The 23,362-nt window shown below is 44.5% G+C and overlaps 1 protein-coding gene across 1 annotated transcript in view; it reads left to right on the top strand.

Annotated features, from left to right (window-relative positions):
- The first annotated feature begins 1,911 nt into the window (after positions 1 to 1,911).
- The window catches only part of UGCG (UDP-glucose ceramide glucosyltransferase), a 34,263-nt gene continuing 12,812 nt past the window's right edge, over positions 1,912 to 23,362 (top strand). The window contains exon 1 of the mRNA XM_055699084.1: positions 1,912 to 2,288. Within this exon, the coding sequence (XP_055555059.1) occupies positions 2,191 to 2,288 (98 nt within the window). The 5' untranslated portion in view covers positions 1,912 to 2,190. The remainder of the gene's footprint in view (positions 2,289 to 23,362) is intronic.

The raw sequence follows: 23,362 nt of genomic DNA on the forward strand, positions 1-23,362 counted from the left end.
TAAGTTTTACTGCTTCAGCTCAATACTTCTTCAAAATGAGAAAAAGTTTAATAAACTGTGATTATTTGCTCAACTCACTATTAAAGATAAGCCCTCGATCTTCTTAAATTCACTGTATTGTCCTATTTTAATGCACGATACTGTTTTGCATAGGCTGTTTCTGCCTTGGAAGAGAGAAGCAGCCCAACCAGATAAGGGTAATATCAGCTATATTCTAACAATTTATACATATCAGCTCATAATTCTCTGGCTAGACTAGTCTTCCAACAGTGTCGAAATTGAGCATGACAACCAAAACCATGGCTTAAAAATGTATATAAAGCTCACTGAGGCAACTTCAAGTCAATGTAAATGTGATTGTTAAGACTAACAGCAGGAACAAACAGAAAAATGAAAAATGGACTGCCACTTTCCAATTTTTCAAAATTCCATTTTGCAAATGGAATACAGACACCATCTGTGATAGGAGAATTTCAAAATTAGTTATTTATTCTACTTGAAAACTAAATTTTTATAAAGTTTTTACTTTCTAAAGAGAACACTGAAGCCAGTGTAAAGGTATGTTGCTGGCCACCATGATTTACATACACAGGCAGTGTCGGCTCTAGGATGCACTGATACTTCATCCTTTCTTGCCAGTTATCAGTAGCTTTTCACTTTCACTTTTAAATTGTGCTTTTGATTTAAATGTCCTGCCACATCATGTGAGAGCCTAGCTTTTCTGACGGTAAGTTGCCTTTCAATCTCCACATTCTAACATCTCATACACAACTAGAGCTGCCTTGAAACCTAATTCTTCTACAGTTTCAAAGCATTACGGTGACTAGAATGTTTTTTATAAAAATGTGACCGAGTTCTTAGGCAGAATTTATGAACACTCCTTCATCTGCAGTAATAATTGAGAGCTGTGGAAGAAATCTGTTATGAGATGTGCATGCATACACAGCAATGTTCAGCTTGTGCTACTGGTCAAGAGCCCTCAGGAAAAACTGTGCCTTCTCATGTAGAGGTGACCACAATCTCTTTCTGTAAGGCTGTGCTTCTTCCAGACTAGAACTGACCTGCATCTGGCAAGCTCAGTATGTTGACACACAGGCTCAAGTAATTTTACCTTTCCACAGCACACCCCATATTAATGGGGTTAAATTTAAAATGGTTACTGCAATGCGTGTTTGCCCATTACACAATCAGCAGAAGAGAGAAACCGACGTTTCCGACCTCAGATCCGGAATGCTAGCATAAACTGTAAGAGATGAACAGAATTGCTGGGAAGAACTCCCTCAAAAAACAGGGGCAACATCAGAGTAATAGGAATTGCTATAAATACTGTAACGAAATGCAGGCAAGACTAGAGATGGCTTAGCCGATTAGTAACGAGCAACAGCCTCCTTCATTCCCTGGTCCCCAGCTAGCCCAGGCTGGTAGCCACCAGCTGCTCCACCACCGCGCAGGGCCGCCGGCAGCACCGCGTCCGCCGGGGGAGCCCGTCGGCTCGGGGAGGGGGGGGGGGGGTACCGGCACTAGCAGGGGCCTCCAGGTGCGCACCGGAGCTGGAAACGGCAATCCTAGCCTGCAGCACTCAAGGTCACCGAGAATACGTTCTGATTCAAGAACAATAAATAAAATATAATAAAGGCTGCACAGCCCGATCAGCTCATCTGTGCTGTATCAGCTCGGCCACAACCGCCCGCCCCCCGCCCGCCTTCTGCGGATAAAGGGCTGCGGCCTCCCCAGCGGCGGCGACAAGGCCCTGGCGGGGCAGGAGCGCTTCGAAAGGTCACGCAGCCGGCGGCGGAGCAAACGCCGGACCAGGCCCCGCCCTGCGTGCCGGGCGGCGGCGCCGCCGTAACGGACCGAGCCGCCCGCCCCGCCGCCGCCAGCCGCGTGACCGCCCGCCCCGCCTCCCCGGTGTCAGCCGGCGCGCAGGGCGGGCGGTGCCTGCGCCTGACGGAGCGGCGGGGCGGGCCGGGCCGGGCCCCAGGCTCGCCAGTGCGCGAGTGGCCGGCGGCGCGGAGGGCGCCGGGCCGGGGGAGCGGCAGCAGCAGCAGCATCGGGAGGCACCTGGCGAGCCCGTCCGCGGCAGCCGTCGTCCCGCACGCAGGCAGGCAGGCCGCCCGCCCGCCCAGCCGCCTTCCCGCGCCCCGCTCCCGCGCCGCCGGCGGTTCCTGCTCGGGCCGCCGCGCCCCAGGGATGGCGGTGCTGGCCCTGGCCCTGGAGGGACTCGCCATCTTCGGGCTCGTCCTCTTCGTCGTGCTCTGGCTCATGCACTTCATGTCCATCATCTACACGTAAGCGCGGGCCGCGGCGAGGGCGGGGATGGCGCCGGCGTTGTTTCCTCGCCCCCCTCCGCTTCGCCCCCCGCCGTTGCGCCGAGGGCGGCCCGGCCGCTGAGGAGCGGCGCAGCGGGCCTCGTCCCCCGCCAGCGCACGGCCTGCCCCGCCGCCCGGTTCCCCGGATGCCGGGCACGGGGCGCCGCCCGCCGCCCTCCCGCTGGCGGGGCCCGGCGGGGCGCACCTGGGCCGGCGTGCGGGGGGCGCCCGCCCGCGGGTGGGCTCGGCGCGGCCGCCGTGGGCGCGGAGGTGCCCCCTGGGCGCGGGTGCCTGCGCCGTGACGGCTGCGGCAGCGCTGCGCGGGGCGCGGTGCCCGCCGGGGCGCCGGTGAAGCGGGGCTCTGGCGCCGGCGGGGACGGGATGTGCGTGCTAGCCGTGCAGCGAGCGAGCGGCACCGCCGCCCGGGTAGTGCGGTACCCGGTGCCGGCCTGGCAGAATTTTAGCTATAAGTACAGTTTTTATTGAGAAGTAGTGGTAGCACCGGCAAAAAGAAGTGTATAGTGTGTGTCCAGAACCTTCTTGGATAACTCTGAAGAAAAATGCTTGAAGAGTTTGAGGGATGTTTGCGTTTTGGTGGCTGAGGGAAAAAAAGCTGATCCCTGCTTGAGCTTGGCAGAGGAATTGACTGTGGTTATGTGGGGGAAAGGATGAAGAATACATCTCTCTTTCGTAGAGGACTGTGTGTTTACTCCCTTAAATAAAAGGCCCCTGTTGCATCACTGCAGGGATTAGAAAATACCTGAATTTGTTTGCTGTGCTTGTGCTTATCTGTTCCCCTTTCTTGCTGTTCCACATGCATGTGATAGGTATCTGTGATAAATCCCAGCCCTTGCTGAAGGCAAAGCCTCTTGAATTGGTGGATAAGAGATTTGCTACTGCTGCCCTTGGTCATAGTTGCCTTGTTCTTTTGGGTTTTTTTTTAAATGTGAATTCACTTACAAGCTCTAACCATTTTTCTGTACTCTGGTTTGGTCTAGATCTTTTATTTACTACTTATAATTATCTTCTGTCTTGAAAACTAGCTGTATGTGTTGTCTTGGGCACAAATGGCAGGATTTCACTCCTAGGGAGCTGCAAGGGTGCCTGGTGGGGGAAGAGACCGTGGACTACTGTGGGCACAGCTGATTCTGAACAGCTTCGAAGCTGATGAAAACAGCCCATTGCATGCTAAAACCTCGGTTTAGCAGGTGTGTGTATGTGGTGCTGCTGCTCATAAAGCTTTAAGGGTGGCAGCTGTGAGGGGCAGGAGACATAAATGGAGCTGGGGGAAAGACTTGTGAGGGAATAAACAGGAGGAAGAAGGATGAGGCACACTTAGATGTGAGAGGAGAGAATAGAAGGGGACATATTGTCAACCAATCCCTTGCCGTAAGAGCTACACCCTTAAAGGGACTGCCTCCTGTGGAGGCTGTACACTGGAGCAGGGACGCTCCTGAGTGGACTCTGGGCTGCAGGTAAGCCAAGCTAGAGCAAGTACACATACCCCTGAAGGAACTGTGACCTGTGGGCAACCTGTGCTGGATTGGAGATGCCCTGAGGGACTGCCGCCTGTGGGTGACCCACCCCTGAAGAGACTGCAGCCCATGGGAGAGCTATACTGGGGCAGAGACTCAGCCGAAGGGATTGCAACCTGCAGGTTAATCACTTCAGAGCAGGTACACCTGCTAGAGCAGAGTAACAGTTAAGCAGCAGCCAGCAGTGGAGGAAAATGAGTAAGAAGTAAGGTGTGGCAGAAGAATCATTACACGCTGAACCTCACCTCCTGCGTCACCTCACTGAAGGGCTTGGGAGGAACTGAGTGTAAGGAGCAGTGGAAACATGCACAGTTCAGATAGAAAGGTGGGGAGGAAAGGTTTCTGAAGACTTAAGACCTCCCACTTGGGGGAGGAGGACAAAACTCTGAAAGTTTGGTTGGTTGTTTTTTTTCTCAATACCCAATTTGGTAATCAGTAGCCTTTTAATTAGCAATAATTTAAGTAGAATTTCCTCAGTTGACTGTTTTGCCTGTGACAGTAATTGGTGGGGAAGGCAGGCAGCAGCTGGACCTGGTGTAGCCCAGGGCTGGAGTATTTGCAGTGGTGTGAAACTTGGAAGGAGTTGTGTTTTTTTGTTATTGGAATCTGTGTTAACAAGTGTACATACTGTGCATGGAGAGTTAATGCAAACAAATGTGGTAACAGGTGGAAAACCTTGCCAGCTGTGAAGGGGATGGGTAAGAATTGTGGTGATCATGTCCCAGCCTCTAAGATTTCTGGAGAAAAGTGTTTCCAGTAGAGCGCTTGAGCTACTGTCTCAGCAGGTCCAGAGACAGGGGTATTTAGTGCTCTTTGTGAAAAGGAGGGTCTTGGTCAGAGATGAGCAGCTGGTAGCACTGAAGTGACCAAATTGCAAGCTATGTTGGGTTGGCAGGCTGTTGTAGAGGAGCTGCCCCAATTACAGTGATTTGGCAGATCTGTGGGAATAGGACTGCTGCTCCGCATAGTGTGACCACACAGCTGCCCTTGGTTTGTAGTGAAATTAAAGAAATGCTGGATACTTACAGCAGCAGTCCCAGGGAGATGTGCTTACAGTGGCTGTGGTGGTGCTGGGAACTGGAGCTGGTGGGATATAGCTAATGGCTGGAGAAAGTGCTGCTCTGGTGACTTTGGAGCCTATGCCAGTTGTAAGTGCTGCCCAGTGTCAAGGAGGAGGGCTGTGGGGCTGTCTGGTGGAATGGTGTCTGTAGGAATGGCCCAGTCCTGCAAGTGAGATACCACTGTGAAGGGAATTAGTAGAAGGGGATAATTAACTGTATTTGCTTTGACTGCTGGAGTGCCTTTGCCAAGAAGGGACTCCAGACAGATGGTGATTTTTAATGCTGTGGCCTGAAAACTCTGGTGGCTGGACACTGTTACAAGTTCCCCCCATCTCACAGAGACTGCTTTGTCTGGGCCAGCAGACATAGCACGCTGCATCCTTTCCTAGACCACTGAGGCATGAAGGGATCCTCGCTTACAGATGGACTCTCCTTTTAATGGATATCAGTGGGAGGATGTATTATGTGTGCTTGTCATACACTGAAAACTGCTTACACTGTACCTGCTACAGGAAGTAAAGAAGGTAAAGAATGACAAAACTAATTAGTCTTCCTGTTTTCTCTTTATGGACAGTATTGGTTCAACATTTTTTAACAGTCACTGGGGTAGGGGCTGTTTGTCCTTGGTCAGCGCTGGGTCAACTGTTGAGTTGCAAGGGTTTGATCTGTGGCGCTGAAGTGCTAAGACAATGTTGAAACATGTCAGCAAAGCTGTTGTGGCCTAGGCAGACATGCCTCTGTGGTTCCCCATCGGTATTTTAGATGCTTGGTTTAGCAAAATGCTTATAACATGTCTGAATTAAGTAGATAAATGGGATTATTAAAGAAAGTAAGTGTTTTTGTCTTGAAGTGCTGTCAGCTGTTAAGGTCATGACAGCATTTCAGCTGTGTTGGTTTGTGCTGTAGTTGCTTTAAAAGATGTAGGTTTTGGATACCTGAGGTACTGTACAAGGCTTCACTTGAGGAAGGATGTCTGTTCTACCATACTGCATTTGTAAAGTCTGGTTCTTGCCACCTCTTTCCTGTACTGCCCTTCCCCACTTTGGATGGTCTTGATTTATAAATAAGTATAGTAGGGTGTGTTGATTTCATATTCCTTTAAAACAGACAGGTGGGCTGAAGCAATAAAATGCAGATAGTTGCACTGTTAAGTGAAAAGGCTGATCTTCATAAATTGTCTAATGTATGTGATTATGAAATGGGTCTTGGTTTGGTGCTCCTTCCTTAGTACTGAGTCAGTGAAGCAAGTGCAATAAACATGGACCAAATAGCAGGTTTTTATAGCTAGTAATTAAAATGCAGTTTGCATATATTACTCTGCATAGTAAGGCTGTGATATTGGACATGTCTGAGTTACCAGCAAGTTTATACCCAACTTGGGACCTTGACTAAGACCCTTCCTTGCATGCATATAGGCTATTCAGCTGGAGTTGATCCATCAACTGATCCAGTAGGAAGAGTTCAGTCTTGAAGATTATCTGGTATACTGACTGAAACTATCTCAGGTAGTGTAGTTGTTTGGGCAACTAAAATGAACTTTCAGAACTAAACCTAATCTGAAATGGAAGACCATGTGTATGATGTGCTAATAAGGAAAAAAGATTTATAGCATTGGTTGAAGTGTTGTTCTGGAAGTTGAGGAGTAAATTTTTATATTTTAGCAGTCTATTAAATGTGCTAAAGTCTATTTAATGGTTCTTACTGACTTTCATTCTAAGGACATACTAAGAATGGAACAGAAGTCTTCTGAAATCGGGGGGAAGGTTAAAAAACCCAACCAACTCCCCAAAAAGCAACCAAAACAAAACTAAAGCTGTTTTATTGGGGTTTATGGCATTCTTAATGCATCTTGCAATTGTGCATCACTGGCTATCAAGATATGTAGCAGCTGATTTGCTGTTTTAACTGTATTTCATAATAAATGATTCTAGTTTAATGCTGACAGGAGCTTACTGAATGTGGTATGCCTCCTTCGGAAACAAAGCTGGCAAGTGAAGCCTGCAGAACCTAGAAAATGCCTTTAAGCATGATCAATCTGATCTCACTTTCTCTACTGTGAGTCTAGAAATGAATGAAAGGTATTATATTTTCTCTCTGAATAATTCTCTCACTGCTTGTTGTTATTTCAACTTGAACACTTAAGTAGAGATGTGTATTGTAAAGTTATTCTGGGGCTGAGGAATGGCTTTTAAGGAAGTCAACTTCAGTCTTCGGTGATTGGCACTCAATGCTGCCTCTGCGACAGAGTTCCCAGAAAATGTTTGTATCTTGCTGTTTTGTTTGCCTGGTCCACAAAACCGAACTCATGGAGCTGTGTGTTCTGGTTTTGTCTCTCCATTGCTCTCGTAACAGTTGTCAGTAGCAATTCTAATTATAGCACTCAATATAAATCACTTCAGGGCACCAACAGTTGATACTGAGGTGGTTTGTTGTCTTGGTTCCCAGGTGTAAGTGGGAAGGGCAGTGCATGTCATTTAATTGATAAACATATTGCTGGGTTTAGCTTTTAAAAATAGTCTGTAAGCTATGGTAGTAAATGAAGAAATAATGAATTCTGCATTCATGTGGCATGGATATAACTGAGCCCATTGTGCTTTGTCTGCTCGGTGAAACCCAAGACCTTCTGCAACATATATGTAATAAAACACCTGAATGTAACTAAAAGTAATTAATAGCCTTAGTGTAATGCATATACACACAAGGAGGAAATTGTTTGCACAGATGTTTAAAACTCAAGTTTCCTGAAGTACTTCTGCAATGTTGAAGAGCTTTCTAAACATGGCTTCCAAACCTAAACAAAAAGACCCACATAGCCAATGTTTGACCTGGGTTTTTTTATGTGAAGTCATTTTGATCTTTTGGTTGATAGTCTGTTACTGTATAGTAATTGTGACCTTTCGTTCTTAATAACAATTCGATTTCTCTTGGCCCTATTCGATTGTCTTTTCACCCCGTGTTTCTGTCCTTCCCTTGTTGCTCAGCCCATGATTTGTGTCCAGGCTTGCCTTTCTCTGTTCTCTGACCCCTCTGCTTGTCTTCTGTCATCTCCTTTTGACCTTTGTGCTTGTTGGTAGGGCTGTCTTTTTTCCTTTGGGCTGTCTTGTATTTTACAGTGTAAGCATCTGGCAATAGATTGGCTAAAGTAGCTGTTAAAAGCAGCAGTAGTTACTCACTTTGCCATCAATGGTTGCATTTTCTTTGGTTTGTGGAAGTGCTTCAGAGGCAGTCTTGTCACGGATAGGAGCCAGGATGGGATCTAGTATAGATCTATAGAATCTAGTATAGTTACCAAGCATAAGTGAACTAACATTTTGATAGACTTTGGAGATAATGCAAATACTTCTTTCTGAGATAAGAGGTACTCTTATCTTTTCTTGATAAACAGAAAACTGTGAAGTGTGATTGTACTGGGGCTTCTCTAGGATGTGGCTGGAAGAAGTCTAGCTACATGCAGAATGCCACGTATGTTCTTGGGTTTGTCTTCCTTCCTTCCTTAGTTGAATCTTAATTGAACTTGAACCACATATGCTTAAATTTTCCATGCAGATTGTCTACCTTAGGGTAAATATTTTTTTCAGTTTATGTAATTGATGACAAGCTTGATGTAAAATGTTGGTAAATTTAACGATAGATTGTTGGCTGTGACCTTGTATATGTGTAACAGCGAATGGAGCAAGCCTATGATCTGTGTTAGTAATCTTTTTTGGTGGAAATTCTTAGAGGGTTAGAAGCAAGTGAAAAAGGACTTGGATGTTTGACCACAAACTGGGACACTAGAGAAGCATGAAAAGCTGGGAAGTTATGTGAGGCTTCTGTTTGATCTTCGGTAACTTTTTCATCTTCCTGCTGTTCCTCTCAGTAACCCTTCCCCCAACAATTGTGCACTGAGGACAGACACTATGCAGAAACCTTAAGATACTTGCTGTTGAGTGTTAAATCCTTAGAACTTGATGGATTGCTTATACTGAGCAAGTGGATGACAGCATTGTAGCAGAGGCAAATCTGAAGGATAGCAATGCAAAGATATGAGGTCAAGTACAGTTACTGGGGAGGCACACAGGGAAATGACAGGGTATGGGAACACACAAGTGACTGAGATTAATAACCTAGAGGCAGAGGTGAGAGTCAGCTTTTCAACACTGTGAAGGAAATAGAAATGCTTCAGGCAGGAAATATCTGTTCAATGTTAAGTTCCAACTCCTGCTTAAAGTTGGACCAAATTTCGGTGCATAGATGGGGTAATTTAGCTTGTGATAGAAAGTGAAAACCACTGAAGCAATGCTAAGTTTGACATGCACAGAACAATAGGCAGCGTCAGTGCTGGTGCCAGTAGTGTTTGACATCTTCATTAATGAGCTGGTTAATGGGACATACCAGCAAGTTTGACATTACAGAACTGGGATGTATGGCTGATACAGCAGGTGGGTGTGCTGCCACTCAGAGGGTCCCAGACAAGCTGGAGAAGTGGTCTGACAGGAACCTCATGAAACTCAGCCAAGGAAAATGCCAAGTCCTGCACCTTGCAGGAGTAACTCCATGCGTCAGCACAGGCTGGGGTCAGGCTGGCTAGAAAGCAGCTTGGCAGAGGAAGGACCTGTGAGTGCTGGTGGATGCCAGTTTGACTATGAACAGCAGTGTGCCTGTTGTGGCAAAGAAAGCCAACAGTATCCTGTGCTGTGTTACTGGCAGGTTGAGAGAAGTGATCATTCACCTCTACACGGCACCAGTAATGCTGTGTCTGGAGGGCAGTGCGCAGTTTGGGCTCCCCAGTATGATACACATAGATATACTGGAGCCAGTCAGGCTTAGGGCTACAGAGGTGATAACGGGACTGCAACATTTGGCATACAAGAAGGGGCTGAGAGCTGGGACTATTCAGCCTGGAGAAGGCTCAGGGGGATCCAATCAATGTGTGTAAATACCCTTTTGGGATGGTGGTGGAGCATGAGGATAACTGAGCAAGACTCTTGCCAGTGGTGCCCAGTGGCAAGATGAGAGAAAGCAAGCACAAGTTAAAATGAAAGACTAATTTTAAACAAAAGAAGACTTTCATGGTGCAACACTGGAACAGGCTTTCCAGAGGTTGTGGAGGATCCAGCCTTGGAGACAGGAAAGGCTGACTGGATGCTCCTGAGAAACCTCCTCTAGTTAACCCTACCTTGAGCCAGAGGGCTGGAGTAGCTGGTCTCCAGAGGTGCCTTCCAACCTTTGTTTTGTGATTATTTTTTTTTTTTCCCTAAAAGATGACACCCAGGCTCCTGTCTGGACTATTACAGAATGATAGACTGAGGAGGAGGTTATGTGGAAGATATAAATTGTGTATGTTGCTTGTTTTAAACAAGTTGAAATGTACCTGATGCTGTTTAGTCACAAGACTTAAATTTAGGTAATCCTTAGGGGAAGAGAGATCAGGAGAAAGCCAGAGTTAATTTTTGAGTGGTTTATACTAAGATTGTGGTTGAATTGAGTTTTTGTATTAAGAGATATATAATTAGGGGAAGCAAAACAGTGCAGAACCAGAAAACGTGGGAGAAACCCCATAATATTGGAGGCAGTGAGGAAAGGCCAATTTTTTTAATAGTGTGAGCCAGAAGGATAAGGCCTGGACTATAAACTTTGGGGTGACAGTATGGTAGCAGGAGCTCTGGACATGAATGATTTAACAGAATGCAAGGAACCAAAACCTAGATTAAAGACTCTCTGGTGTAAATTTAAAGGAGAGAGATTGTAGTAGACTGGATGATACACTCCTGTTGAGAGTAGAGAAGATGCTGAAGTAGATGTGACAGGTAGGCTTTAAAAACAATGTCTGAGTGGTTTGCATGGAAGGGGAAGTTAAGATCATGGAAATGAAATTAATTGGGTTAGGTGAGTATGTGATGCTCTTGGAGGGCAAAAAAGTATCCAGCCTTGTAAGTCAGCTGGAGTAGAAGAAGCTGAACTGTAAGATGACATAGAATCTAGTCTTCGTCAGGATATAAAGGTTTTAAAGAAGCCAAGGCTTTACATGAGCCGTGTTTCCATAAAGGCATAACTTTTTATTAAAGTGGGCAAGTGGGGGGGTAGATAAGTGACTTAATTTGTGTAATTTCTGTCAGAACTGCTCTGTGGCATGTTAAGTATGTAACTAGTTTTATTGGTTTACTAGAGTACCCTTCAGTATTTGCGTCCATCACTCCCTGGGACTTGTATAATGCCAAAAAGTGGTGTCAGAGTACACTGGGATTTTTATATTTTAATTGAAATGATGTTCTGTGGTTTTGACGCAATATTTGGTTTACATTGTACTGAACACTGTGGTTAAAAATAAATGATTATTTTGTGAGAAACATTTTGCTATAGATCAAAAAAGTTTTTCTTTTTGCTAATTGCAAAGTGAATAGTTTTGCATTTTCTTAAATGCGTTTCTTCTATTGATAGCTGGATGAGGATGTAGGCTAGACGATACCTTCTCATAGTTGGCCTGGGTGAATTCATACCTTGAGTCAAATTATTGAAGTTGTAGCATGCATGAAGTCTTAATGCTGTCCTCTGGACAAGTAAGGTAAAAACATGTTTACAAGTGTAGACAAAGCTAGAAGGCCAAAGTGAAACATTATAGTAAATGTAACATTAGTACTGTCTTGGTAGTGCTTTGTAACTTTTTTGCTGTGGAATTTTTGTATTAAAGGAATTTTTGAACACTTAATTGGTGTTTTAGTGGATCAATCTTTTTTTCATTAAACCAGTGGGACAACTAATAATGTAGCTTTTGCTGGCAGTTCGTTTGTTTTAGTCCACTTAAATCATTGTTGCCCCCTCTTCAGAAACACCTCTCTGTAAACCAAGGACTGTTTGGGGGTTGTTTTTTTTTCCCCACCGTTGGTAGGGTTCATCTCTGCTTTATCAACAGTACAGTCCGTGTAGAGGAATCAAAAATGAATGTTCACCCTTGTTTACATTGGTTGCAAGTGTCCTGTTTTTATTTAGTGTTTGTCTTCAGATCTTGGTTCAATATGCCTGCATAGTAATGACTTTCCAGGCGACTGCTACTTTGATAATGGGTAGTGAGCTACACTTCATAATGAAGCAGAAACATATTTCTTTACTTATATATATACCTTATTAGACATAGAATAATCAAGCTGCTAAAAATTGGATTTCTGACAACGTAATGAGCTGTAATTGAGATATCCTAAGCACTTTCTACTGAAACACTTTTTTAGCTGAAATCAACATGCATTTTTCTTGCAAGCCTTCTTAAATTAAGATTCTGGGTTAAAAAGAGGTAGAAAACTGAGACTCTTCTCATCATGAGAACGTAATTTTGAACTGTTGAATGTTAGTAATAGGAGTAGCAACTGGAAAGTGAGAAAATCTACTGGCCTTCATCCTTACAGATCCCTGTGATGGGTGATGGAGAGAGGGGGGGTAGACATGATTTTCAGGCTGCAGGAGTCTGGGGTTTTTTTACTGCTTTTTCCCTGCCTGCCATACTGACTGTGCAGTATAAGGTGGTACAGTGGGTGGTTGAAATACCGTTGTTAACGGTCATACCTGTGAACCTTTTAGAATACTACTGAGATGTTTCAAAATTGAGATGCGTCTCCCTTTTAAGCATTTTTGAGAGATGATACTTATGTTTCATAACAGCATTTCTGAGCAGATTGTTTTATGTAGGTTGTGTAGTGGTAAGGGAAGAAAATGATGTTTTTGAGGGTCTGTGAACCAAAGTGTTGTGTGGCTTTGGTTTTTTGGTCGTTTAGGTTTGGGGGTTTTTTTGTTAGAGGGAGAAGACAGGTGAAATTTACCAAGTTTTTCTGATTTGTATCTGTTGGAAACATTAAAAAAAAAAGAGCCCTTCAAATATGGTGTTGAGTATAGAAGTATTACTTACAAATGTTCGAAAGAAAATGTTAATAATTGCGTTCTTCAGTTTCTGATGCTCCTTGTAGGAGGCTTGTTCAAGCTTTTCAAGGCATTTGCAGCATGAGGGCAGTGACACTATATTACTGACAACAGTGTAGTCCAGACAAGGTTTACATCTTTTTTTTTTTTTTGTATTACCCCAACTGGGATTAATAGGGCCTGGGACTGTGTTCAAATCTGTGTGAATTGGTGTTTAAGTAAGGTTTCTTCTTCAGTGGTATGCTCTTTTGTACTCTGGAAACATTGCAGCTCAGTTAATTAAATAAAAAATGGCCTGTCATCCACTGAAAAATAGGGAAAAATATTGGCATAGTATCTGCTTTATGATTTATTAATGTAGTTCCTGTTTAGTCACTAACATAATTCTGTTACTGGCTGTTAATTGGATTGGAAGCTTTTAGGGAGAAGAAATTGGACAGTGTTGATGGGTGGCATCTTTGGCACAAAGGGAGCAGTGAGGAGCAACCTGGGGTCTGTAGGAAGTACATTACCTAGTGTTTAGCAAATTATTTAATTTACACTTGTGCCTTATGAAATGAATAGGGCTGAGCTATCCTGTAGACTTGCAAAATAAGTCATAAATAAACTGAACAGTCTCACAGTGCAAATGTTCTGAAGCTCTGAGTTTTAAAAGATCCCATACTTAACACTGAGGGGTTGATCCTGTACTAAAAGCTGTCTGACATGGTTGGTTTATCTGGCCCAGGGGTACTGCCATCCACTGGAGATACTTTCAGAAATTCAATACAAATCATGCTGGATGCAGTTCTCTGAAGTTGCATAACACTTGTTGCAAGGAGTCTGTATCAAAAAGCACTTCTATTTCTAAGCCTTGGTGGCTCTTGATTTGATGCTCAAAGGGATAATCCAAATCCCCTCCTACCCTTACACCTTTCTAAGCATTTCTGCCATTCTAGTCTGCCTTCAGTGAGCATGTGGCTACATGGTGACTCAGATCAGCAAGCTATTTTTTTCTGTGGGATAGCTCTCTGATCAGCAGACTGATCCAATTTATCTTGTGGTGCTGACTGCTTTATAGCTGCCGGTAGGCTGAGGGAAAGCAGAAAGAGGGAATGAATTGCTATTTTGATGGCAGCTTGCAGATAGACTACAAGGAAGAACTGTGTGTTCATTTAAATGCTTAACATGATGCAGTAATGGCTGTGTTGTAGGCAGCTTGCTGTGTTTTTAAGCATACTTCATTTCAGCTTGCTGAATTGTAAACTGTCTAGCATTTGGACAGTAAAAGAGTTCCCATTACTTCAGGTTTAACTACTATCTATTTTATGGGAGCCTGTTTGTTTCTTTTTCATTGTGCAGGTGTGGGGGCAGAGAGGGGAGCAGGAGAGGAATTCCTAGATTTAAAAGAAAGGAATGTTTGCTGGTTTTAAGTTGAGGTCTGCAGTGTTTACTTTTTCTTCTTCCTGAAAGATAATTCTTTTCTACTTAAAACCCCAAACCATATTTGAAAGAAGTTTAAACTCCCCACACACTGCTCTCCCTTATAAAAAGGCTGGGTTGAACATGACTTTTATGATAACACTTGGAAGATACTTCTTAAAGAATTTCCATGGTGTATGAAGATTTTAAATTCAGAATGTCAAATACCACTAGATAAGATTTCTACTGTTCTGCATTGTATATTTGTCTTTATTCGTAGCCACTGATTGAACTACTTCCCAAAACTGGAATAGCAAATTGATGTTTGATTTTTGAGAACATTCACCTTCCGAAAAATAATAATGATCACAATCTAGGTTCTTTCTCACTCAGTTCCATCTTGGAACCTTTGGTTTGACTTGTGGTGAAAAAGTGTTGACTCTTGCTATTTGGAAGCTCGTTCTAATTTTTTTTTTTAAATCATTCCCCTTCATCTCCACTACCTATTGTGACTTCAGTGCATTACATTCTGAGGTCCTTTTTGTCTGTAGGTTGAGTGTAGTACAGGAGAAAATGTGTTGAAAGTGAATGAAATGTTTGGTCTGCCTTCTGCTCTCAGCAGGCATGTGATGAAACATTAACGGATTGCAGCATGCTTTTCAACATAAAAGTCTAGTATGCAAACAGTAGGATTACAGTTGTTTCATTTTTTTTGCAGGCATGCACAAACCTATGACTGTTTCTCTGCTGGCAGACAGTCACAGAAGTCTGTACTACAAAGTGGGCACTTGAATCTTACCCAGCATTTTCTTCTTTCAGATTTGTCTACTTCCCTCTGTCTCTGAGCATTTTGTCAAGGCCAAGTGACATGTTAATTGTTTTTCAATTACAATTGCTAAGCCCTTTCCAATTGTCCCCAGTTGTGTTTCTGCTCCTCCTTGTTGTTGGATCTGACACTTGTGTAACTGTTAGGTTGGCAGGTGGGTGGATTGATGTGCTGTGTGTCCATATGGCTGTTGCATGAGATGTAAGCAAGTGGCAAGAGTGGAGGATGGGGAAGACTGCCTACCTGAGAACGCTGGTTGTTTGGTGGGATGCACTGACCTGGGCCATCAGCCAAGCAAAAGTGTCCTGAAATGGTACCAACACGTTTCTGCAGGGTGATCTCTTCCTTTGAGCCAAGAGAGGTAGAAGAGTGGCATGCCTTAGGTATTACTTTGAGTCACTTGTAGAAAACACTGCCAGTCTTCACTAGTAATTACTTCTAGTTAGCTGTTTCTAGCAGGCAAATAATGGCAGCGAGCAAGATATAAAGGACATAATGCTGTGAAGAAAAACTGATGAAAAGTTGGTTGGGGAAGAGTTTTCAGGGGCCTGACCCTAATACTCATGTACATTTCTAGAGTCTTATGGCCCTGATGCTTCCTTTGTGCTGACACTGGTCCTCCTCTGACTCCCTGATGAGTACACTTATGCTGCTTGTCTGTGGGCCACTCAGCTCTTCTGAAAGCCCACTGAAGCCTGAGGAGTAAGGAGACCCTATTTTTCTCTTCTCTGGTGATCTTGGCAGCATATTCGCAGCCACCTTCTTGAACATGCTCTAGAGCTTCGTGCAGCCTTCCCTAAGGTGTTGTAACTCTTAATTTGGCAGAAGACAACCTGAAGTAGGAGGAAAAAGCCAGATTTAACTTTCTGTTGAGTAGGTTGAAGCAGGATTGTATGAGCACAGATGCTGGCACTGTGTCTTGTTTGGGTGGTGGTGATGGCAGCACAGAAGAGAAGGAACATGGAGGGAATCTTTGCTGCTAGTGAAGCTGCATAATTGTCTGCTGCATCTTTTCAAACTATATACTTGCTAAGTTAAACTGATAAAATTCTGATATTACGCGTGTTATGTGGTGGTTTAAGTATCTCAGCTAGGTCACTGTGGGATCAGACAAATGTCAGCACCACAGAGAAGCGCAGCACATCCCAGAAAGAGGGGAAGGGCAGAAAGGGAGTGCCTCTGAGCAGTAGTCTGTAGTTAAAACTAGTTCAGCTATGTTATAAAACTACTCTAGGGAGGGAAAAGTTGACAACAAGACCAAGGTACTTAGCTCTTGCTTGAGCAATAATTCTGTCCATTTGCTAGGAGGCCTGTGGCTACAGGTGCTGGATCTTGTTTGATCTGTTTTGCAGTTTTCAAATCTACCTGAAGTCTAGGAGGTACCTAAAAAGGAGTGATAGTGTAATAGGCCTCTTAATGTGCAGTAGTATCACTGTGTGCTTAAATCTGGGTAGAGCAGTGTGAGAAGTAATTAATAATACAGTGTTACTTAGGCTTAGTTGTGTCATTGCTGAGAGTACTTTTGTGGTTCTGTCTGCTTCCATGCCCAAGTGTGTTGTTCTGCTTCCTGGTGGGGTGGACCAGAGCTATGACAAAAAGCTGCTTGTGCAGGCCCCTTCCCTCCCACCTTTACAGACAGGCAAAAACTTGCACTGTAGCTCCCAAGTCAAATGCCGTCTTGAATTCATGACAAATACATAAAAAAAAATCTTAGTCCATCTATCAATAAATAATCATAGAATCATTCCTCTAAGATAAAGTCCAACTGTTAACATAGCACGGGCCAAATCCAGCACTAAAGCATTTTCCTAAGCACTGCATCTACGTGTCTTACCTCCAGGTATGGTGAGTTGACCACCCTTTCTGTGAAGAATTTTTTCCTAATATCCAATCTCAGCTTCCACTGGCACAACTTGAGGCCACTTCCTCTCAATCCTATCTGTTCTTACCTGGGAGAAGAGACCAACACCCACCTGCCTACGATCCCCTTTCAGGTAATTGTAGGAAGCAGTAAGGCCCCCATTGAGCCTTTTCTTCTCCAGACTAAACAATTCCAGTTCTCTTCTAAGACTTGTGCTCCAGAGTCTTCACCAGCTCCGTCGCCCTTCTCTGGACATGCTCCAGCACCTCAACATCTGTGTTGAACACAGGATTCGAGAGGCAGCCTCACCAGTGCCCAGTGCAGGGGGACGGTCACTGCCCTGGTCCTGCTGGCCACACTGCTGGGGACACCAGCCAGGGTGCTGCTGGCCGCCTGGGCCCCCTGGGCACACTGCTGGCTCCTGCCCAGCCGGCCGTCACCCAGCACCCCCAGGCCCTTTCCCACCAGGCCCTTTCCAGCCGCTCTGCCCCAGCCTGTAGCGCTGCGTGGGGCTGGTGTGACCCAAGGGCAGGACCCGGCACTGAGCCCTGCTGAACCTCACACGACTGGCCCGGGCCCATCGCTCCAGCCTGCCCAGGTCCCTCTGCAGAGCCTCCTGCCCTCAGGCAGGTCAGCACTCCCCCCAGCTTGGTGTCATCTGCAAACTGACTGAGGGTGCACTCGATCCCCTCATCCAGATCATCGATAAAGATATTAAACAGCACTGGCCCCATTACCGAGCCCTGGGGAACACCACCTGTGACCAGATAGCAGCATGATGTAACTCTGTTCACCACCACCCTGTGGGTTCAGCCACCTAGCCAGCTTCTAATCCAGCATAAAGCACACCCATCCCAGCCCTGAGCAGCCAGTGTCTCCAGGAGAATGCTGTGGGTGACTGTGTCAAAGGCTTGACTAAACTCTAGGTAGACACCATCCACAGCCTTTCCCTCATCCACTAGCTGGGTCGCCTTGTCATAGAAGGAGATCAGGTTTGTCAGGCAGCACTTGCCTTTCATAACCCCATGGCCTGATCCCCCAGTTGTCCTGCATGTGTTGTGTGATGGCACTCAGGATGATCTGCTCCATAACCTTCCCCAGCAGCGAGGCCAGGCTGGCAGGGCTGCGGTTCCCTGGATCCTCCTTCCTGCCCTTCTTGTAGATGGGCACCACACTGGCTAACCTCCTCAGTTAGACGGGACTGTTGATAAATGATGGAAAGTGGTTTGGTGAGCAGTTCCACCAGCTCCCTCAGTACCCTCGAGTAGATTCCACCCAGCCCCATACACTTACGTGTGTCCAAATGGTGTAGCAGGTCGCCTGTCATTTCCCTTTGGATTATGGGGGCTTCATTCTGCTCCGTGTCGCTGTCTTCCAGCTCAGGGGGCTGGCACCTGGAGAACAACTGACCTGTACTATTAAAGACTGAGGCAGCAGTGGCGTTAATTACCTCAGCCTTTTCCTCATCCTTTGTCATTGTGTTTCTGCCTGCATCCAGTAAATTATTCTCAGCCCTCCTTTTGATGCTAATGTATTTATAGAAACTTTTTTTTAATTGTCTTTTACAGCAGCAGCCAGGTTAAGTTCTGGCTGGGCTTTGACCCCTCTAATTTTCTCCCTGCATAACCCCATGACACCCTTGTCCTCCAGAGTTGCCTGTCCCTTCTGCCAAAGGTCATAAATGCTCTTTACCCCCTGCCCTGCCCCCCCCTCTGAGTTCCAGCCAGAGCTCTCTGTTCAGCCAGGTTGGTCATCTCCGCTGCCAGCTTGTCTTTCAGCGCATGGGGCTGGCCTGCCTCTGTGCCTTCCACCACTTTCTTCTTGAAGAATGTCCAGCCCTTCTGGACTCCTTTGTCCTCCAGGGCTGCCTCCCAAGGGACTCTGATAACCAGGCCAAAGCCTGCCCTCCAGAAGTCCAAGGTGGCTGATATGCTGACCCCTCCTTACTTCTCTGAGAATCGAACACTGTAATTTTGTGACTGCTATGCCCAATATGGCCTCCAATGGTCATATCACCCACATGTCCTTCTCTGTTTGCAAACAAGCGGTCCAGTGTGGCACCTTCCCTAGTTAGCTGATTCACCAGCTATGTCAGGAAGTTACCTTCCACACACTCCAGGTACCTCTTAGACTTTCTTCTCTTCTGTATTGTATTTCCAGCAGACATCTGGTAAGTTGGTCCAGCACGAGCGCAAGGACTAGTGATCATGAGACTTCCCCCAGCTGCTTATAGGCAGTTTCATCTCTCTCTTCATCCTGGTCTGGTGGTCTGTAACAGACTCCCACTATGATATCTGCCCTGTTGGCTTCCCCCCCCAATTCTTGATAATGGTGACAAAAGGGTCACATGTTTATGGGTAAGCTCTAGATAGTCAAGACACTCCCTACCATTCAGAGCTATCCCACCACCTCCCCTTCCTCACCTCTCCCTTCTGAGGAGTTTATAGCCATCCATTGCAGCTCTGCAGTTGTGCAAGTCAGCCCACAATGTTTCCATGATGGCAAGTATATCATAGTTTTCTAGCTGCACAGTGGCTTCCAAGTCCTCATGTTTGTTGCTCACGCTATATGTGTTGCTGCAGATGCACTTCAGTTAGGCTATTGATCCCACCACCTTTTTTGCGGACAAGACCTAACTCCTATGTGACTGTTCTCAGGTGCTTCTGTAGCTTTAATACGTCAGTAACCCTTGTGTCTTTGCTGCTGTGTGGATTTCCATCCCCTGCCTCTACTGAGAATGGCAGACGGAAGGACCTTGCTAGCACACTGTCCCTCAAACATTGGCATGCTGCCTCTAGGGTTATCTCTGGTGAGCCTGGTTTTGTCCCTTCAAGTCTAGTTTAAAGCTCTTTCAATGAGCCTAACTCCTGTGCAAAGATCTGTTTCCCCTTTGAGACAGGTGTACCCCATCTACTGCCAGCAGGCCTGTTGTCATGTAGGCTAACCCATGATCAAAAAACCCAAAACTGTGCTGGTGACAGCAGGCTTGGAGCCAGGTGTTGGTCTGCTGGCTCTTCTTGTTTTTTCCCCTCCTCATTCCCCGCAGCTAGAAGGATAGAGGCAAACACTACTTGTGCTCCTGATCCCTTAACCAGTTGTCCCAATGCCATTACTATACATATATTATTTTCATGTATAAAAAGTGAAATCTCTCTCTATAAAGTGTTTGTCGTTACTTAATTGTGTATATGTATATGACTGTATAAGAAGTTACTGCTGTGAGATACTGAAACTTACTTAGTAGTTACCTATGCCTTACGTGGAATTGTCTTTATACAGTTACATTAATGTGGCAGGATTTTAAGTGGGCTACTACTAGTCTTGATGAAGCAAGGGTGCTGCACGTTAACACTTTCATGAATTCGGGGCTTGTCTAATGTTTGCGTTCTTCCAATCTTCTTTTCAGTTCTATTCAGTGCACTGACCAGTGTGGTGGACCCATAGCAAATGTAACTTTTTCCTCTGTGGGTAAAGTTACCTACTTCTGGAAATGTTTTACAACAAGATACATATAAAAATAAGGAAGATATGGGGACCTCATCCTTATGTTTGTTGCCAAAAGAAGCAGGATAACCTTGTATTATTTCTCCTGCTCGAGCAGAGATCTATGTTACTCCATAGCAGACAAACCGTCCACAAACACCTGTGTGAGATGGTTCAGCTCACTAACATGAAAACCAACTGGGAAGGGGGGGGGGAAGTGTTTGAATTCATAAGTAGAAGGGAGAAAACAGCCCCTTTCAGAAGTAATGATCTGCTAGCTTATCTTGATGGCCTATGGAACCATAGCCTTCAAAGGAGGTCTTCAGTGCTTCCTGCATCTTGTTAGTGCTCTCTTATTTAAGTATCTGTTCCAAGTTTCTGACCAAGGATTACTTACTGACCCCTAATTAGGCCAGTTCTTTAAGTGAAGTAGTTGCTGAGAGGAGGTTGAAATGAGTGAATAAAGGGTGTTTGTTTTTTGTCCAGCTGCTTTAAAGAGGAGTAAGTAACAATGCCTCAGCTGAGAGACACAGCAGTCTGCCTACTGTAGCAAAGCTTTTTGGTTTTGCTAGGGTACTGTCCTGCCTTTAATGAGGTCGGGCCTTGTTTGATGGTGATTAGCAAGGATTCATCCTGTAGTATGCAGGCCAGTGATAACTCAGTAGCCTGGATTTTGTGTTTCTAAATACCCTTTTTCCTCTACTGAGAGAAGAAATCTATTGCTTCTGTGGGTTAATTATTATTGTGTTAGGGAACTAAGCTTGAGAAAATTTTGCAGATGCCTCTTACATGATATAGGGTAGTTGAACTATAGCTCCTGATACCATTATGCATCCTGCTGCCTTTTTTTTTTTCTTTCATCACCTATTTACCCCAGCACCAGACTGCTTAAAAAGGAATTTCACAGCTTCACTGCCTAGGGATTGCAGGCTGATTCATTTAATATATGTAGGTGCAAAAATGCTTAAAGATAATCAGGCTACTGATCTTTCATAGAGGGGATCTGAAAGTGCCTTTAAATAGTGTTCTGCCAGATCTGTTTCTGAGATCACAGTTCTTATGCATTCCTTGGTGTAGTGTTTTTTGTGCAGCTTATTGCATTGGGCATTAACAAACTACATCTGTATAGTTAGTGGTTTTGACTGCTTTGAGCTAATTCCACTGCAAAATAATATATTCTACATGTGATACAAACTTTATGATAGGATGATGTTCCTTTATCACTTTGAACTGTCATACATGCTGTGTGGTAATAAAGACCTGTCTTGAGAGAACTGAACCACTATACAAACAAGGTAGTGCTCAAAAATACTAATTTACTGCTTTGTCTTACTTCTACTTTGGAGACTTTGCATGTTCTGTAACACACAACTTCATCTAGAAGGTACCTGCATCAACAATGTTAATATTGTTTAAATTTAGTCTATTATTTTGAGTTTCATGTTAAATGTTAGTCTTACTTTGATTATTGAAACTTGGGTTTTTGTAACGGTTGGTTTGTGTTTCTGGTGATAGTAGGTTTTCAATTTTAATCTCTTCAGAACATGCCACTTCAAAAATAGTCCTTCTCAGTGTAAAATGGTCTGGCTGACTGTTAATTTGCCTCTTGCTCCACAGAGTCTTAACAGAGCATTGTAATTACTGGTGTGGAAATTGCTTTACCCTAGTGTCACGATACCACAGTGCTTTCAGGATGGCAGGCTGCCACTTTTGTGCAGTGTTATGAATAGAACAGAAACTGGAGTCTTATTTTTAAGATGGCATTTTAAGAGAGTTTTACCATACTGAGCCATACTCTGTCAAAAGTCTCAGTGTATGCTGTTTCATAGCTGAGTAGATTGTGGTAATTCTGTCTGCCTGATTTGCATACTTTGCAAGGTTTCTGTCTCTTAACCATGTGTAGGCATTTCATTACGTCATTTAATCACCAGCATAATCCCATGTGTCAGCATGGTTTGTGATATGATGCCTTGCAAAATTCTGCAGTTTTGTCACTTGGTATTTATTCATTATCACAGTCCTGCTTCAAGTCTGTATTGATCCTTTCCTCCTTACCTTTTCCATTTACTCTGCCGCTTTCTCCTTTTATCTCCTGTTTGTCAAGGCTTTTGCCCCTGTACAAAGCTATGTGCTTTACTACAGTCAGTTTTACATACTACCCTGCCACGTCTTCCCCCACATTACCTGCCTTTTGTGCCTCCTGGTCAAAGTTGCATTCTTGAGACTCTCCCTTCTTACTGGTACTAAAGCCCTTGTTTGCTGTTGTGTTTATAAAAATCGGTGAAGTCTTTCTCTGTCTGGGGTAGCTGTCTGAACTATTGCTTTGCTTATTTTGGTCTGACTGTCACTTGGCAAGACTTTCAGTTGACCTTTGTGGTACCCAGGCTTGGACTGGTTAACAGTATACAAGGACATAATCTGGTTTGTCCTCCTGTCTTTAGTGAGGCCATTGTTTATTCTCTGTAATGGTATTATGCCCCTGGTGTCCAGCTGCAAACCTGCCTGAAAGGAGCATGGCGGGGGGGCTGATGAGGTAACAAATATGATGTCACTGTTCCATTTCAGGAAAAAAACACTTGTAGAGAACTACTGGAATCTCTTAGTGAAGCTCCTTGGCAGTTCAGTATTTTAATTGGTCAGGCATGTCCTTCAGGAGTGTGCTTCCTTGAACATGACTACTTCTTTTACTGTTTAACCAGGATGAAGCACTCCATGAAGCAATCCTATTCCCATTTTTGTTTTTTTGAGGCAGCATCTTGTATATTTTTAAGTGTGAAACTTTTTAAAAATTGATACCATTAGGTACATGCTGCAATAAAATATACTTTCAGTTTGACTGATGCTATGCATATTAGAAAACTACAGTATACAGATATATGCTAATTTGCAAAGTCCAGTTACATTTTATAGATATATATGATGCAAATTTGTTTGTATACTGGCCCATCAAGCTTTCAGAACTTAATTTTGCATTAATTCACACAAGGGTGTAGGATTAA

Source organism: Falco cherrug, chromosome Z (assembly GCF_023634085.1).
Source record: "Falco cherrug isolate bFalChe1 chromosome Z, bFalChe1.pri, whole genome shotgun sequence".
Classification (NCBI taxonomy): domain Eukaryota; kingdom Metazoa; phylum Chordata; class Aves; order Falconiformes; family Falconidae; genus Falco; species Falco cherrug.